The 13,087-nt window shown below is 39.3% G+C and overlaps 1 protein-coding gene across 1 annotated transcript; it reads right to left on the bottom strand.

The window, feature by feature from the left end:
• Nucleotides 1–274: 274 nt before the first annotated feature.
• Nucleotides 275–12,833, bottom strand: LOC140272064 (putative helicase mov-10-B.2). The gene is made up of 23 exons (XM_072367388.1): nucleotides 12,544–12,833; nucleotides 12,359–12,461; nucleotides 11,567–11,748; nucleotides 10,476–10,572; nucleotides 10,220–10,361; nucleotides 9,842–10,091; nucleotides 9,633–9,746; nucleotides 9,339–9,519; nucleotides 6,394–6,536; nucleotides 6,094–6,294; nucleotides 5,773–5,885; nucleotides 5,214–5,410; nucleotides 4,959–5,056; nucleotides 4,695–4,792; nucleotides 4,504–4,602; nucleotides 4,226–4,328; nucleotides 4,026–4,143; nucleotides 3,452–3,643; nucleotides 1,886–1,957; nucleotides 1,677–1,802; nucleotides 1,516–1,604; nucleotides 1,282–1,400; nucleotides 275–1,197 (listed from the first exon to the last, which is right to left on the bottom strand). Exons 1-23 carry the CDS (start codon nucleotides 12,675–12,677, stop codon nucleotides 1,136–1,138), a joined length of 3,033 nt encoding a protein of 1,010 aa, XP_072223489.1. The 5' UTR covers nucleotides 12,678–12,833; the 3' UTR covers nucleotides 275–1,135.
• Nucleotides 12,834–13,087: the final 254 nt, after the last annotated feature.

The raw sequence follows: 13,087 nt of genomic DNA, 5'->3' as shown, positions 1-13,087 counted from the left end.
AATACCTAACCCATGGTTAATGAGAAGATGTTGATTGTGAACAGGCGGAATGTGTTCAATGTCTGGATGAGACAAACCTGTTAATAAAGTATTTTTGAAATCTTACATAATCTTAATTAAATTTGTTTGGCAGTATCGATGTTACAGATCTCGCAAAAGGTGTTGAAAAGAAGTAAAACACGGTGTCAGGTTTGTTTTGGCTACACTTTTGTATCGCTGTCAAGAATTGGCATAATTAAAAACAAGATGAGCCGACAGATGACAAATTTGCACGTTTATTCTTCCATTTCATGTTTGATATAATTGTCTATTAAAAAAATATGGGATTTAACAGTTCATAAAAAAATTGGCATTTGGTAAATTTGAATAAATAAACCGTCTTCACAATGATTTTTTTTTTTTTAAAAGGATGCTTCATACATAAGATGTAAGACAAACCTGCTGTACAATTTATTCCAATTTATTCAACTAATCAACAAATGATCATTTAACTTATTCCACAACAGCAGTGGAATACAACATGCGCTTCACTGTCACCATGTGAATGCGACAGGATAAAAACCTCTGAGGTAACAAACTCATTACTCTCAGATAAAAAAATATCCCTGATCTTTGGTCAGTTTGTACAGCTGAGACTTAAGAAAATATCAAAGGTTATTGTTTGTCTTGTGAATGTTGCCTGTGTTCTACATCTGCCCTGCAGGAGAGACTGGCTCATCGTTCGACGCCCTGTAGCCACATCAACATTCCACATCGCCTTTGTCCACATGTGATGGTTCGTTTTGGAAGATGCATGACACAGTTTTTTATTTTCTTACACATAGCCAACACAGCGTAAACGTATCAGAGATAACTTCTAGATCATGTTACTTGTTTAAAACGAAAAAAAAAGAATCTGAGGGTTCTTATCTGATTATTTCATTTTTGATCTGAGCGCAAAATCGAAAATGGGAGAACAATTCGTTGTTTGACTTTCCTTTCTGTTAAGGAAACAGAAATTGGGAAAATACGTTTTTTGCTTTTATTTTGAAAATGGATTGAACGAATCACATACGGATTCCGATAAAACAATAAACCTGGCTAAAATCATGATGAACCCCTTTGAGTTCAAACAACATCCAGACTCTCGCGCTGATCACAAGTCACTCCTCCACTCAGGGTCAAGGTGCTGCTGAACAGCGCTTTCATCAGTCTCAACTGGTGAGAAAAAAGGAAGATTGCAAAATTGATTTGAGTTTATTTACAATTCATGTAAAAGTATAGTCGAAATGTGTATGTTACCTTGAACCTCAATGTCGATGCTGATGTAGAGGGCAGCGAGTCTTTCTATCACTTCCTCATCATTCTCTGTCCGATCTAAGCCAGTGTAACCTCCTTCATCGCTGCAGTACTTGATGAAGCTGGATCGAGATACCAGGAAGGAGGAAAAATGTAACAAATAGACAAACTTCTTGAATTTTCAACTGAAACACTAGTATATGCAGGCTGAAAGCAGAACATCGATGTGATGCATACCGGGCCCAGGTAGTATCTGCGTTCAGCACTCTGGGGTTTCCCACAACAATCAGCAGGGCTTTGGCTCGTGTAATAGCCACATTGAATCTCTGGACAACAAAGAGTGTGTCAAGATGATGTGCAAAACGTACAGTGTGCACCTTTGAATTCATGAAGTGTACCTTCTCATTCTTAACAAAGCCCAATTTAAACTCGTTGTCACTCTCCAAGTATTCTGAGCTGCTCCGAACTGTAGACACCATGATCACTCTCCTCTCCTGGCCTTGGAACTCCTCCACTGAGCCAATCTGACACACAGATATTTATTTACTTCAAAAACACAACAAGTGCGGTATGTTTGATAAACTTCATATGTGAAACATTCACTTACCTTCAGCGCATCCATGTTATGGAACTTGAAGTCTTTCCCAACTTTTTCCAGGGCTCTACGGATTTTCTGAACCTATGTTGATTAACAAGATAAAATGTATTTGTACTTCAATCTGTGTGTGACAATGAATTAAGGCCATATCCAGGCTGTCAACTCAGTTACTCACTTGCTGAGTCATTCAATATATAGAGGACTCACTAGAGAACAGTGGCAGACAGCTGCTGATGTCCACTGATTTATAGTAAGACGTGCATATACTAATCTTAATCTTATGACTGATACTGTTGATATGACTGGCTTGGTTTAAAGCGCAAACATGGCAGCAAACATCAACACTGTAGTCCTTTTATCACACTGTATCAGTAAGTATCATCACTGAAAAAAAGACATCCTTGTTAACACTGTGGTGATTCACACATAGTGCACCAAATAGAGGCAGCTTAACACCACATACACACACTTAGCTGACATCATTGAATCAGATGAAAAAAACTCAAGCTGCATCCACAAGGTCTACAACAGAAGCCTTTTACCTGGTCCAGAAGAAAAGTTCTGTACCAGATTTCAGTCCTTTACGGTCCAATAGCTGTCTCCAGTGAAAAAAAGTAATACTGATATTTAGTTAAATTCTGGCTTTTTTTTTTTTACATCTATGCTTCTGAATACAGTTTCTTTGTGGGAGGGGGTGTTTGCAAAAAGGAATGTTTGCTAGCCTTCACTATTATTAGTGCAACTCCAACTTCTCCTCTCTGAGCTGACCTCTGTGACAAACAATTAGCACCTTTAAAAAGCACCATAGCCCTGCACCGGCAGCAGCCTGCTGCAGAAGCTCTGGACATATGGTGTCTTTTTTTTGCATCTTTTTGAGATTTTCTTCTGAGCTTTTTTCTATTAAACACAGTTTTTTGATTAAATATTTTACACTGGTTTGGATGATGTCCTGGTGGAATAAGTTCTGCTGTTAATTCTTGCACTTTTTTAAATCTGTTATGATGCACAACTCCAAATCCAGATGAGTTGAAGAGGAGACATCTAGGATGCAGAGTTGGAACAAAATGGAGACGAAGGTGGAAGAAATTTAAACCCTTTCTTTGATCATCATGGGAAGTGAAAAATAACTGGCACATGAAATGAACAAGCTTGTCTGCTGAGAGAGTTCCCTGTGTTACCTGCTGACACTGTGACTCACTCAACAGAAAAGTTGCTGCCAAGCTACAGAAAGAACACCCAAACCCATCGATGACAAACTCTGAAGATTTATGCCACATCTCTCTCTGCTACACTTCAATTTTCTAAATGATTTTCAGTTGTTATCTATCTATTACAATAGCACATCTTTAATTATACTGCAGCAGTATAATTTGTCTTTGAGGATTATTAAAATATTATTGAATTGAGTTTAATTGAATTTAACATGTTTCTAAAAAAAACAATGGCATTAACCTTTATCATTTAAACCTGTGTACACGTAATTTTTTTATTTATACGGTATCCAACTCAAAGTGGGTAATTAGAGCACAGCCTCATTAAAACACTGAGGATGTGTTGATAGAAAGTAATTCATACCTGCTTCCTGTAGGGGGCAATGATGCCAATGTCTCGGGGTGTAATTTTAGCAAGGCCCTTCTTGCCTTCAGACTGTAGCAGTTTCCTCACATAGTCCATCAGCACCTCCACTTCTGCAACATTGAAGAATGATGGACTGCTGGCCTCACGTGCATCAACTCCAGCGACTGCATGGAAGATCACTGGGAAGTCCTAAAATATACGTAAGAAATATTTTCCTAAAGCATTTTGTTTTGATTGGTATATCTGTATGATTTGTGCACAGAATTGTTGAGGGGTGTACCACAAAGCTCAACACAAGAAGGCTTTCTTCATCTGAGGTGGCACAACATAACCTAACCTATTCCAGGCATTGATAGCAGCTAATATGACAGTGGTTATAGCATTTCTTTGTCAGGCTCTGTGAGTACTGACAGGTACGCGGCATTTTTAACCAGGATAAATGGCCTCTTGACCATAAGGTATCACTTCATGTCATTGCTCTTGAGGAACAGGTGCACTCGCTGTTACTAATCTAACTGAACCACTTGTATATGCACTTGGAGTATGTGGGTGCTAACAGAAGAATCAATACCTTTTGTGGAAGGTATTCCCATCTGCAGTAGAAGTTACGTGAATATTCATCGGCACAAGCCTGTAGCTCTCCATCATAGAAGAGCTCGTTGGGAATCTTCAGAATGGCAGGATGAGACCTACAAGAGCAAGGTTCAGACAGTGCATTCTGAAAAATCAAGCACACCGAAAAGTAACATGACATTGTCTATTCTAGCACACCTGTAGTTGCGCAGCAGTTTAGTGACAAAGCAGTTGTTGAAGACATCCTCATTCTTCTGGTACAGAGTGAAATCATTCATCAAACGCTCCAAAAGGGATATTCCTGCAGACAGCACAGACTTTTAGCCAATCAGGTGCCGGCATACTATACACTTATATACACACAAAGTTCTGCAAGACAATGTCTTCAAATTTAAGTCACCTAAATCTTAATTTACTCAAACTACAGTAAATCTAATCTCAAGGCAATGCGAGTGTGGGAGTCCATCTGTTCCTACCCATCCCGTATTTCAGTGCAAAAGGAGATCTGAGAATGGGTCCGAGCTGCTTGGGGTCTCCAGCCAGAACGAGTTGACCAGACTCTATATCGAGCAGTCCTGTGCAACATTAGAAAACAGATAAATAAAGTAACAATTGCATATAGGAAGTTGAGTGCTATTACAGAACACGTGTTGTCTGCTCTCTTTACCTGCCAATGGAACTAAGCATTCAGTCTCCACAGCGTGTCCAGCCTCGTCCACAAACACATGAGTGAAATGTCCAGCAGGAATGGCTCCTGAGACAAACCTGCACAGATGAACTACATGGCAGCAAATGCTTTCATCCACAAACACATAAGTGGCGTTAACTGGTAATATGGAAAATATAAGCAGAATGTAAATGTGGTAAATAACTGAGTGCAGAGAAAAAGCATCATGCAGGTGAGCAAAGAGAAGTGCAAGTTATTCACTACCTTCCAGCAGTTAACAGGGTGGTAACCATGATCTTGTACTCCATGAGCTTCTCTTTAGGAGGATAAACATAGCACTCTCCTACCAGGTTAGAACATGCCTGTGAAGCATCACAGTGTACATAATATACATGAGCTTTAGGAGGTAGATGATCCAGCCATGACCAACAGAATGAGCGTGTTTTTTAGGGTTGCAAAAATGCATAAAATCAAACATCAATCACAATCATTTGGAGTACAACGGCACCTCTCACTTACCGTCAAGTTATTAGGGACAAATTTTGGATCCCGGCTGCTGGCATACATGCGGTACACTTTATGGTGATCTACATGCTCCATAATCTTGCTGCATAGCAGGTCAGCAGCGCTGTTGGATGGAGCACAGGCCAGAATGTGGCACATGGGATCGGCCTTCTCTATCTGCTTGATGGCTTCCACTAGAGTCACAGTTTTGCCTCAATAGACAAAGAAAGATTAGACTCAGAGGACAGAATTTTTAAAATAATGGAATCCTGACTATTTCCCGACTACTAATGAACTCGAGCTCGAAGACTGTTTACATTTCAATAAGACAATAGGCTTCTGGAAAACTCTGTGAATGTCCTAGAGCTAGCCAAAGTATGGATCTAAACCCAGTGAACCATCCCTGGAAAGATCAGAAAACTAACTGGACATCATCCAGTTAGTTTTCTGATCTTTCCTAGTTTAATTTGAGCATTTCTCATGGGTAGAATGGGAGAAACCTCCAAATGAAAGGTGTGCCAAGCTTAAAGCTTTTTAACTTTATCTTGGCACTACATTATGGAACTTGCAGTACCTGTTCCAGGTGGACCAAACACAAGGTAAGGAGCAGGTTTGGATGACCCAGCCACGATGTGTTGGACTGCTTGATACTGCTCTGGGTTTTTCTCAAGCTGCCAGTCAAACAGCCTATCAAGAAAAAGACAAGAACAAAAAAGCAGAATTTTAGAGCTGAATCAAAGGTGGAAAATGTTGACATGCAGACTCATATTCATCAAGAGATTCAAAGATCTAGTTTGGACCAGCATTGTAAGGGGAACTTTTTTTTTTTCTCATTTGCTGTTTTTTTTTTCCCCTGGGAGAAAACTCTTTAAAAATGTGTCCCTAAATCACGAACCTGAGTTTAGGAAGCTTGGGTGGCTGATATGAGGCAGGAGATGCAACCGGAAACAACACACTTCTCAGTCCATTGGTAGCTGCCAGCTCTGCTGCTCTGTGCTGCACACGCACAGTCAGGCGGTTGATGGTAAACTCAACATTGAATTTTATCCCCTCTATAATGCCTAAGTCTTTTCCTCTCATAAAGCGATCCAGTAACCTACAATAAAGTGAGACGCACTGAATGTGAGATACACACATTCAGTCTGAGACTATATTTCTCTTTGTTTCACATATTACGGCAGTGTCTTGCTCTTACTCTGAGGCGAAACCCAGTTTGACACTGTCCAGCAGTACACTGTGAACATAGCCGCGGTACTTCACTCCTGTTTCTCCTTGGGGGTACACCAGCAGCGCATCTCCTCGAAGCACAGATGGACGGTTCTCAGACACACCAGGCAGCTGTGGGGTGAACAAGAAGAAAAGAGAGAAAGACTCTTTTTTTAGTTTAGCAGTCTGGTTTCCATTCACTACTAAGTCAAATTTGTAGCGATCTTTTGAAAAACGCAAATGAGGTACTTTTCCATTAACTGGCATAATGCAAACAATCCAGACTGCCTATTGTGCTGCCAGTAGGTGGCAGTACAGACTACATTTGTCATGATTGTAATTCAGTAGAAGTAGTTCTTCCAAACAAAACTTGAGGAGGGAGGAAAAAAAAAGAAGCTTTGTGGGCACAATCACAAAAGGAAAATTGAGAGCACTCTTCTTAAATAATTAGAATCTGGGACTTTCAAGGATATTATATCATATCTGGAAAGACACAAGTCAGTCAGGTGAGTTTATTGTCTTCAGCTGAGACCAGTAACAGCTGGTGAGTCACCTCATTGTAATGTTTGCCATGTCAGGCCATGATTCAGAAAAATGTTTCCATGTCACCTGATATGCGTCAAGTCTTCTTTAAAATGAGCAAAAAAACACTTGAAGTGAGCATAAATGTTTTTTTTAGCTTTCATTTTTTTTATTATTACCATTTTCATGCACCTTTTCTTATGCACATCTTCTAAATGAAAACCATCTAATGATATGAACAGGACTATCTCACATTTGTCATCTAAATAGCTCTAAATGTATCACTTTTTCTTTTTTAACAAATTTTTGTTCAATTGATAAAAAATAATTAAATCATTTTACCATCAAAAGCTCTACAGTGCAACCTGATCTCAGGAATAAATGCTTGTGCTCTAACCGGCATTCTGCTTGTATAATAATATGTAACCCTAAAATTAACTATTACTATTATTATAATTCTATTAAGCCCAATGTTGAAATAATGTGGCTTGTAACCTTTCCTGAGAAGATCACTGACATCACCATTTATGTGATTTTAAATTTGTTCCCCTCCTTCTGGGTCAAGGAGCAAGAGATCAGGCACGGCAGCAGTGTTAAAGTGAGCTGGAAAAAATTCAACTAAAAATGAGTGTCAATGAGGTAAATCAACATGTATTTACCAGTTGTTTAAAGGAGTAATATTCTAAAACACTAATAAACACACCTCCACCTCCCTAGAATAAGGCTGCATGTCGAATTTGATGTGAAAGTCCTTGTTTTGTGAGTGAGCATGTACAGGCTCAGTAGTCAGATATCTGAAAGGAGGGTGAAGACAGCAGTGTGAACTGATAGCTACACTTTCATAGTCCTCATGCCTTCATGTTGTCACCAGCTGGTGTTCACACACCCACTTCCCACAGGTTACAGCCCCAGAAATGTCACAAATAAAGTAAAATAGAAGCAGAGGAGGATCTCTTGAAAAAATATATGCAATCACACACTTGACTGACATGATTGAGATAGATCGCTTTTGCATGAATCTGTAGGTTGATTTCTCTAGGAACATTCTTAGTCTTAGTTTCTCACTGTACTGACTGACTAATTAATGCCTGTATCTTTATATGTTCCACTCAACCTTTGCCACACCACCTATATGCATTTGTGAAAACTGTAATGGCTTATTCAGACACAAATACGTATTCTTGTATATTTTAAGCTATATGGTCAGATGTCACTTTTCCTACAACCACACATTCCCTAAACTAGACTATCAAGAGAATATCAGAATACCAAATCACTGCAACCTCGGTTGCTTGTGAAAACTTATTTTAAAGGAAAGCAAGAACTCTATCAAGGACATCTGTCTGTTCCCCCACACAGCCATCCTATTACGGGTTATTTGGGTTCAACAACACATTCCCTGAGCTGTGATTTTGTTCTGTAGTAGTGAAACTACAAATGTTCAAAATGGATTCACACAAAAGCACATTTATACTTTGGCTGATGTGTTATTATCACATTGTTTCACGGAGGCAAACAAAAAGCAAAAAATTGAAAGATATTGTTGCAGGCAGCTCACACTCCTCCTCCTGACCCATGAATCCAACTTTGCACAACTGAATGAAAATAATCAAGAAAGACTGAATGTTGTAGTCACAAGGAACACTAAGACGGAATATTCTCCTCTCCTGGCATTAAGGGCGGTCCAGAGTTTTCTATATAAAAGGAGATAGCTTTTGGAGCACTGGGGCTCCTTTTCTCGGCTTTAAGAGAATTCGTTCAGCTTTATTTCAAGACCATCACAAGATACTTCTGTTATTTCATCCAGTTAGAAAGCTTCCTAGCCCAAAAAGTACATCTGCACAAACCACACAAGTCATTGCTTGTAAAGAAAATTTGCAAACACTGCCCTGAGGAAGGAAGTAACCCTAACCTTTCATAGAGTGACACCTATCAAACAAGTTAGTCAGCCTGGTTATCAATAGGAAAAACACACCTTTCCTTTGTCACATACTCTAAATACACACATAAATTCTAATATTGACATATAATGGTGTTTAATATTAAGGAGAGTATCTATGAAAAATAAGAAGAGGGGTTGAGATTAGGAGGAGCCCCCTTAGTCAACCCCGGGGTTCCTTCACTGCACGTTCTGCCTGTATTTTCAATATGAGCTGAATAAGTGCACCCTGCTTGCACATTTTGTCTCATTTACCACTGACACTGAGTATTTTTTTTAACCTAAACCTAAACCATTTCCGGCAATCCTGACTGACTTGTTGTTCCTCAACAAGAAGATGAGTATCTTCCTCCAGAGACTACAGATACTAGGTAGGTGACAACGTTAGATGGTGCTACTTAAACTTGTAAAGATAAAAAAAGATAAAGATTAAATTAGAGATGAATGATTGAGAGAGAGCGACACATAGTTACCTCCAAAACAAGAAGCTTCTTGTTGAATTGGTCGTTCTTCAGGACAGCAAACTCTTTTTCAATGTTGGGGATGTTATATCTCCTGATATCCACCTCCATCTGACGTTCCTCCAGATACAGCAGCAGCTGGAACTTGTCAGTGTAGTTCTCCCAACTGAGGGGACTCTCCAGCATGGTTCCTCTAAGGAGGCCAAGTGAAAAGTGCATGCCGGTGTTTACTACACATAAGCGAAGAAATCATTGTACAACTGATATTTGCGCATTCATTTAGCGTTGAAGCTGAGGTGAATTTACCTTTTATCGGACAGGTGACAGGACTGCCTCAGCAAGCTGATGAGCTGGTTAATGTAGGATGGTATCCGGTACTGTTTTAACTCAACCACATTTTGTAGCTGCATAACTGAGATCCTGGTAGGAGTGATGAAAGTAAAAGTTTAACATGTTTCTGCAGAACATACAACACATACAGTTTTGTTTATACTGTATGGAATAAATTAAAGCACCCCTCAGGTCGCTGTCCATCCACAATGTTGAAATTTGGCTGAGCACTCAAGGCAGGGAGGGAGCGAGGCTGGTAGGGGGCCACGGGTGCCAACTCGAGTCCTAAGGAAGTGATGCATTGGGCCTCGATGAAGCGCACAATGTGGAACGCAGTGGAGGACTGCAAGTCTGGTTGGAATTCAAAGGCCAGTGTAGCTGAATACAAACCAACCAAACTGCAGCGGAAGTGAACCTGGATTTCATAGCTGTCACCTGAAACCAAAATGTAATCGATTACATGTTTATTGTACTTATAGTGGTTTAATGCATGCTTCATTCTATCTCAGATTTGTAATCATCAATTCAAATGAAAATCTTCTTGTTTGTTTTACTTGCATTACCTTGTTTTAATTGCAGCGGGTTCTGTTTGGTCACTCTGTGCTCATCACGCATACTTAAGCACTTGAGCCAGTTCAGTGGGGTGTAGTAAGTGAAGTGCACTGGTTGTGTTCCAGTGTTTTTCACATTCAATTTAACCATGTACTGTTAAACAAGAAAAAAAATTTTTTTTAAAGTGAATTAATTTGTATTTGAGACATTTCTACAATTTAGACAGACGGCTGTCAGACAAGGGCTGCAAATTCATGGCACAAATACCTCAAATGTGTTTTCCACACACAGGCCAAGTTTTCCATTCTCAAACGGACGATCAGAGGTGATAATGATACCATGTTTGTCGGAGATAAACTGGGTCCTGAATGTGCAATAAAGGGAGTGGTTATATTTCACATAATTACAGCCAGGCTCAGAATAAGGCACAAGCAGCAGCTTACTGGTTCTAACCTCATCAGATTTGTGGGAAGAAGCAGTAAAAACAAAAAATTAAATGAGCAAGCAGCAATGAGCTTTGTCAAGCTGAACTGTGCCAGACAATTTGCAGGATTTCTGAACTGACCAGAGTGAATCCAAACGGGGAATGTTTGTGAAATAATATTTGCTTTAAAGCCTTGATTTTTTTAATATTTTGGATCAGTTGCAACCACATTTTTAGACTAATCTTTCCCATGAACATAGTAGAATTGTACAATGTACTTGCTAAATGCTTCAAGTTACATTTATGAAGTCAAAATCCAGTAAGTTAATACATGCATGGATCAACCATTATGGTATTTCAGATTTTCCTTAGTTGTCCCTAGAATATGTACTCCAAATTTGGCAAAATGTCTCTTTGAGATACACATCTAAGGATTATCTAGCGCCCCCTATGGGTTTACTTAAAAATGCTTGTATTAGTTGTAGGTAGAAGCAGAACATGTTTACCAAAAATATTAGACTTGGACAAAAGTTGAGTGGGTTATGGTTAATTTCTTGAAAACAATTTCTTCAGGAAAACAATTTAAATGGAAAATAATGATAATATTTCTCTTTTTTAGCCACATAAAGAGACAACACAGGCAGCATTTACTCTGACTCACATGATGCGTACAACCATGTACACTCTCTTTCCTCTCTTGTGTGCTTGCACAATACAGAAATACGTTTTCATGGGCTTTGTTCCTAACTTCAACTGTTTTCAACTTTGAAAGTACAGTTTTATCTTTTATGTAGCTGCCATTACGACCAATAAAAAATAAAAACATTTCTCAACCCAAGACAAGTCTTGGATTTTTGATAGCATTAAAAAAAAAACTAACACGCAGAGGTAAAACAAACATCAAGGTTGCCAGCGCAGGAGTCTGACTTGTTACCTTTCCACCTTGAGTTTTTTTATCAGAAGATTGGCCAGTTTCCTTCGGGCTCTTACTCCCCCCTCAGCCTTATCGGCAGAGCTGCTTGCGTTTATGGTCTCAGGGCTGGCAGCTCCATTCTGGACAGGCTGCAGTTGGCGGCTCCTGGGAGTGTGCCACTGATCCAAATAGAAAGCTTTGACCTGTGCAGATTCATGGGCATTTTTTTGTGTTTTAATTAAAAAAACAAAACAAACGAAACTAAACTCCTCTGCGACAGCAGAGCCCACATTCACACCCCAGTGTTCCAGTAGGAAACTCTACCATTGTCCATTATCAGTTGATATTAACTTTCAGAAACTGTTTAAGCCACAACAAAAAGCTGCTGTGTTTTATTTTAACCATAAACAACAAGAAACCCATGTGGACCTTTTAATACACAAGAAGACGCTAAACACAGGTGACAAAAAACCTTAAACATCTGTTATGGCTGGTGTTCTACTCTAACTTGGTGGAATGATAGCAAACAGTGTTAGGAAAATGGATTTGAGTTTGTGAAAAACAGCTGGAATCTCCCAAAAAGTTGTCTTACAGACATGTTTCTGGCCAGATGAACCAGCTCACCATACCAGGAAGACAATAAAATCTGCATATATATATATATCTATATATATATAGATATATATTGTTTTTTCTATTTATTTATCTATTTTTACTATATTTTAGATTGGTTTAGATTACATTAAAAATAGATTAAAAACAACAAAAACAGGCTCTCAATGTCTAAAACAGTGACGGTGGAGAAGCTCTTACCGTGGAGTTGAAGCGTATCTGATCTTTCCGTCTTGTAATTTTGTTGCACACTTTCAGGGCATAGAGGACTGAACCAAAGTTCGGATCTTTGGTCCCTGGGGTCCTGCAATAAAGACGCCAACATTTCACTTCAGGATCAGATCCATTCACCAAAACCTGGCTGTCAAATAAGGTCAAGTACTCACCTGCTCCTGAACTCAGTGTTGTAAATGTCTCTCAGTTGAATTCTGTCAGTGATGGATGTGCGATCAGTTTCGTTTAAAAACTCGAAGAAGTCCAGTCCAATTTGGCAGCGTGAACTTAAATTCATATTAACCATGATAAAAGCTCGTTGATTCAACTATAGCGTCTGGGTAGTAGGCTTTAACACGGATGTCCAACTACATCAACAAACATATGATTCTCCCAAACAGGAGTGATCGCTTTCATTTCGCGGACGGTCCGCACGGGCGGTGTCTCGCTATCTTTTATGATTCAGAGCTGCACTGCAGTCTCAGTGCTGGGACGGTAGAGCTCAGTAATTATACAGGCACACCCACACGGTGTGTGAGTCGAGGGAAACGAAACCTAACTTGGTGAAACCTAAACGGGAAATCAGCACAAGACGATAAAGAAGTTAGGCTGACAGAGATGTAAAACAATAAATTATGATGATTCAGTGAACACGTCTGCATTATTGACTTTTTAAAAAGTGACTCAATAGAAACTTACGTTGATATTAATCATCCT

The sequence above is a fragment of the Leuresthes tenuis genome, unplaced genomic scaffold (genome assembly GCF_036924035.1).
Source record: "Leuresthes tenuis unplaced genomic scaffold, fLeuTen1.0.hap1 SCAF_16, whole genome shotgun sequence".
In the NCBI taxonomy this organism is placed as follows: domain Eukaryota; kingdom Metazoa; phylum Chordata; class Actinopteri; order Atheriniformes; family Atherinopsidae; genus Leuresthes; species Leuresthes tenuis.
Note: the sequence above shows the minus strand (reverse complement) of the source record. Positions and strands in the feature narration are given on the sequence as shown.